The sequence below is a fragment of the Eimeria mitis genome, genomic scaffold, assembly GCF_000499745.2.
Source record: "Eimeria mitis Houghton genomic scaffold, Emh_scaff1558, whole genome shotgun sequence".
Taxonomy (NCBI): domain Eukaryota; phylum Apicomplexa; class Conoidasida; order Eucoccidiorida; family Eimeriidae; genus Eimeria; species Eimeria mitis.
In genome coordinates this window covers 8,105-10,892 of record NW_013569771.1, presented here as the reverse complement: position 1 = coordinate 10,892, position 2,788 = coordinate 8,105, and the positions used below count along the sequence as shown (strand labels likewise).

Sequence of the window (2,788 nt, the reverse complement as noted above, 5' to 3'; positions counted from 1 at the left end):
ATCACAATTCTCTTTATCTTTTGCAAAATATTCCAAACTCATCCAGCGTCAACGCGACGACAGCTCCTAGAGGTGGTCATTCGACGCTCGAGAGCAAGGGATGTCAAGACTACCGGAATCGTTGCAGTATATCTTACCAGTGTGATGATCCCGCAAGCCTGAATAAAATAATGATGCGGTTTGATTGTTTTAGGTTAATTATTCATATTTAGATGGCATTTATTTGTGTCTGATTCCCAGTGCATCTGGAGGTGGCGCCGGTGTCGGCGATGTTTTAGAGGTTCAATAGCAAGAAAGCTGAGCCATGTGCCTCTGCCAATACATTTGATGGCTTTTCCTGTTGTTATATATTGCCCTCCTCAACATGTGTAGGACAATCTGTTATGGCTGTTGTTACTCCCGCCGAATGGAGCGTTTTCATTTCGTCGTCGGAACTTAGAAATACGTCAAGCCGAACGGTTCCTGTTGTATAAACAAGAAAGCAAACATTTTTTTTCACCAATTTATATTCCCTTTATAAGTCAGACTATGGCAAAACAACTGGGGAATCCGGCAGAAGCCAATGGGGAGCTCGGCAGTAACTCCCATCCCGCAGGCTCCGCGGAGCTGTTGCATGGTGGTGCTGGCGTAACCACAGAAGAGGAAAGCAACTTGACGAGGGAGGGCCAAGCTGCAGATGAAGACGGCGTTATTCCACTTGAGGGTAAATCGTTTGATTGGGGGAGCCGTCGTGCTACGTTATTCTCGAAATCTATATTGAAACTTCTGCTGCTATTGGCGGGTTTAGGAGTGTTGATGTCATCAAGGTATATAGGAAGAACGCTGGTGAAGACGCGTTTTGCTTTTTCCCCTAAGTCCAAGCGGGAGGAGGTGCTTGTGAGTGCTCCAGTGATGCCATCTGTAACTATGGATGATCTGGTGGAGTGTGAAGAGCAGTTGATCTCAAGTTTCTCAGGATTTGTAAACACGTGGCGAACAGCATCTCCTATTGTACAGTCAGCCTTTAAAAAATATTTTGTGCCGTCAAGGGAGGATGATCCATTGCCTCCCCCTGATCCACCGGCTCTGTACGATAAGCACATAAACGCCATGCTAGGAGTTCCTAGACCCAATGCCGAAGACGTCAAGGCTGTTCAAGAGCACAAACTGAATCTGCTTCTGTTGAATGGAGTTTGCGGTGCAGCATCAATAACCATAAGGAAACTGATGGAGCTAGAAGAGCTGCATGCAGAAACCGGTGTACCTGTGCCTATGCTGGGTCTGGGGAAACCGATAGATCAGGAGCAGTTGAAAGGGCTCATGATGCAGGAGAAAGAAGGGGTAACCACTGCTGAATTACTTCGAAATCTGGGCATTGTGGTTAAGGCCGAAGGAGAAACAATGAGTGGGCTTGACCTATTAAAAAAATATGCGAACGATTTGATTCGTGAAAATAAATTGATGAGGTCTCGCATCGCCGAAACAAAAGATCAATTTCTCCCTTTCTTAATGTTTCAGGAGCCCGGTGGTTTACAATATCTAAGTGATGAGCACCCGCAATTGCGTATTATTTATTCTGGGGAGCAGTTCGACGTACACAGGTTTACTATTGAAACAGAGTTCAGCCAGTTTCTTCTTCTTTATGAGCTGGTGACTTCGGCGTTTCCAGAGAAAGAAAGCGCAGCACCGACGAGTAAACAAATTTGGGATTTCGTGTTTAAACAGCAAAGCCATATCAATCATTTCGCCAGACGTGAACTTGAAGGCAAAAGAAAATATTTAAAGTTACACAAATTTACACAAACTAGGTTGGATGAGAGCCTTGAGGCAATCGTAAGGTTTATTACGTAGCCTTTTCAACTCTGCTACTGCGCATAAGAGCAAGAGCAGGATGGCTCTACACGTACAAAAACCCAATACCGAACTGTATTTAGCATCGAGTAATTAAACACTAGTTTTTGATGCTTTCTATGTACGGGTAGAGAGCCATGGCGAAGCAGAAACGAATGACTGGGGCTGCTCCTTTAGGAATTCAATTTCCCTTGGCACCCAAACTAAATAGTTATTTTAATTTCTATACTGGTGACCTTCCTCAATGGAAACAGCAACCAGCTCCACCTCACTTCATACATTGCCGCCTCTACATCGTGGCCTAGCTTTTCTTTAAAAAGGAAACGTATCCCCCATTAGTTTCAGTATCTTAAGCGGCATCACTTCTGCCAGTTTAGCAAAGAAGCCTGAACACCTCGTCTACACTGTTACTACTTATATCCCGTAAGCTATTCTGACTAGGTGCACACTCTGCAACTAGCTACCAAAATCTATGATTCTCTGCTTCACCATGGCAATCGCTTTTGCTGTCGCCTTAGAGTGTTTCCAGCAACTTGAATTCATGCAATATCAACTAATACTGAATACAACTCTGCTTACATCTTATTCACAGTTAGTGATTTCTTATTGATACCAGAAGAATATTAGGCGTAGCTTGAGGATTTCTTACATTCTGGTCACCCTCAGGGTGTTGGGCTTAGAGCTGCAACAACTGAACCCAAAGGCGTTCTTCTCTTATCGTTTTAGTAGGAAGCAAAGAGGAAATAGAATGCCATCAACAGCAGCAAGGAGTTCAACTTAGTAACTGCAAAAGCGCCTACATGTGTTAAGAAGCATATACAGGGAGCAAGCATACACCGCGTATTGTTCTAAGATAAGGATATTCTACTCTGCTTTCCCTCCCATATTCATCTACAGGAACGAAAAAGCTAGACAATGAACATTGTAATAGCTTGAAGGATACAAGCCATTGCGCAGA

The 2,788-nt window shown here is 43.9% G+C and overlaps 1 protein-coding gene across 1 annotated transcript; it reads left to right on the top strand.

Moving 5' to 3' along the window:
* Positions 1-528: 528 nt before the first annotated feature.
* EMH_0039490 (uncharacterized protein) lies at positions 529-1,526 on the top strand (the record flags this gene model as incomplete). Its single annotated transcript, XM_013495401.1, has 2 exons — positions 529-1,384; positions 1,498-1,526. 2 exons carry the CDS (start codon positions 529-531, stop codon positions 1,524-1,526), a joined length of 885 nt encoding a protein of 294 aa, XP_013350855.1.
* Between the last annotated feature and the right edge of the window lie 1,262 nt (positions 1,527-2,788).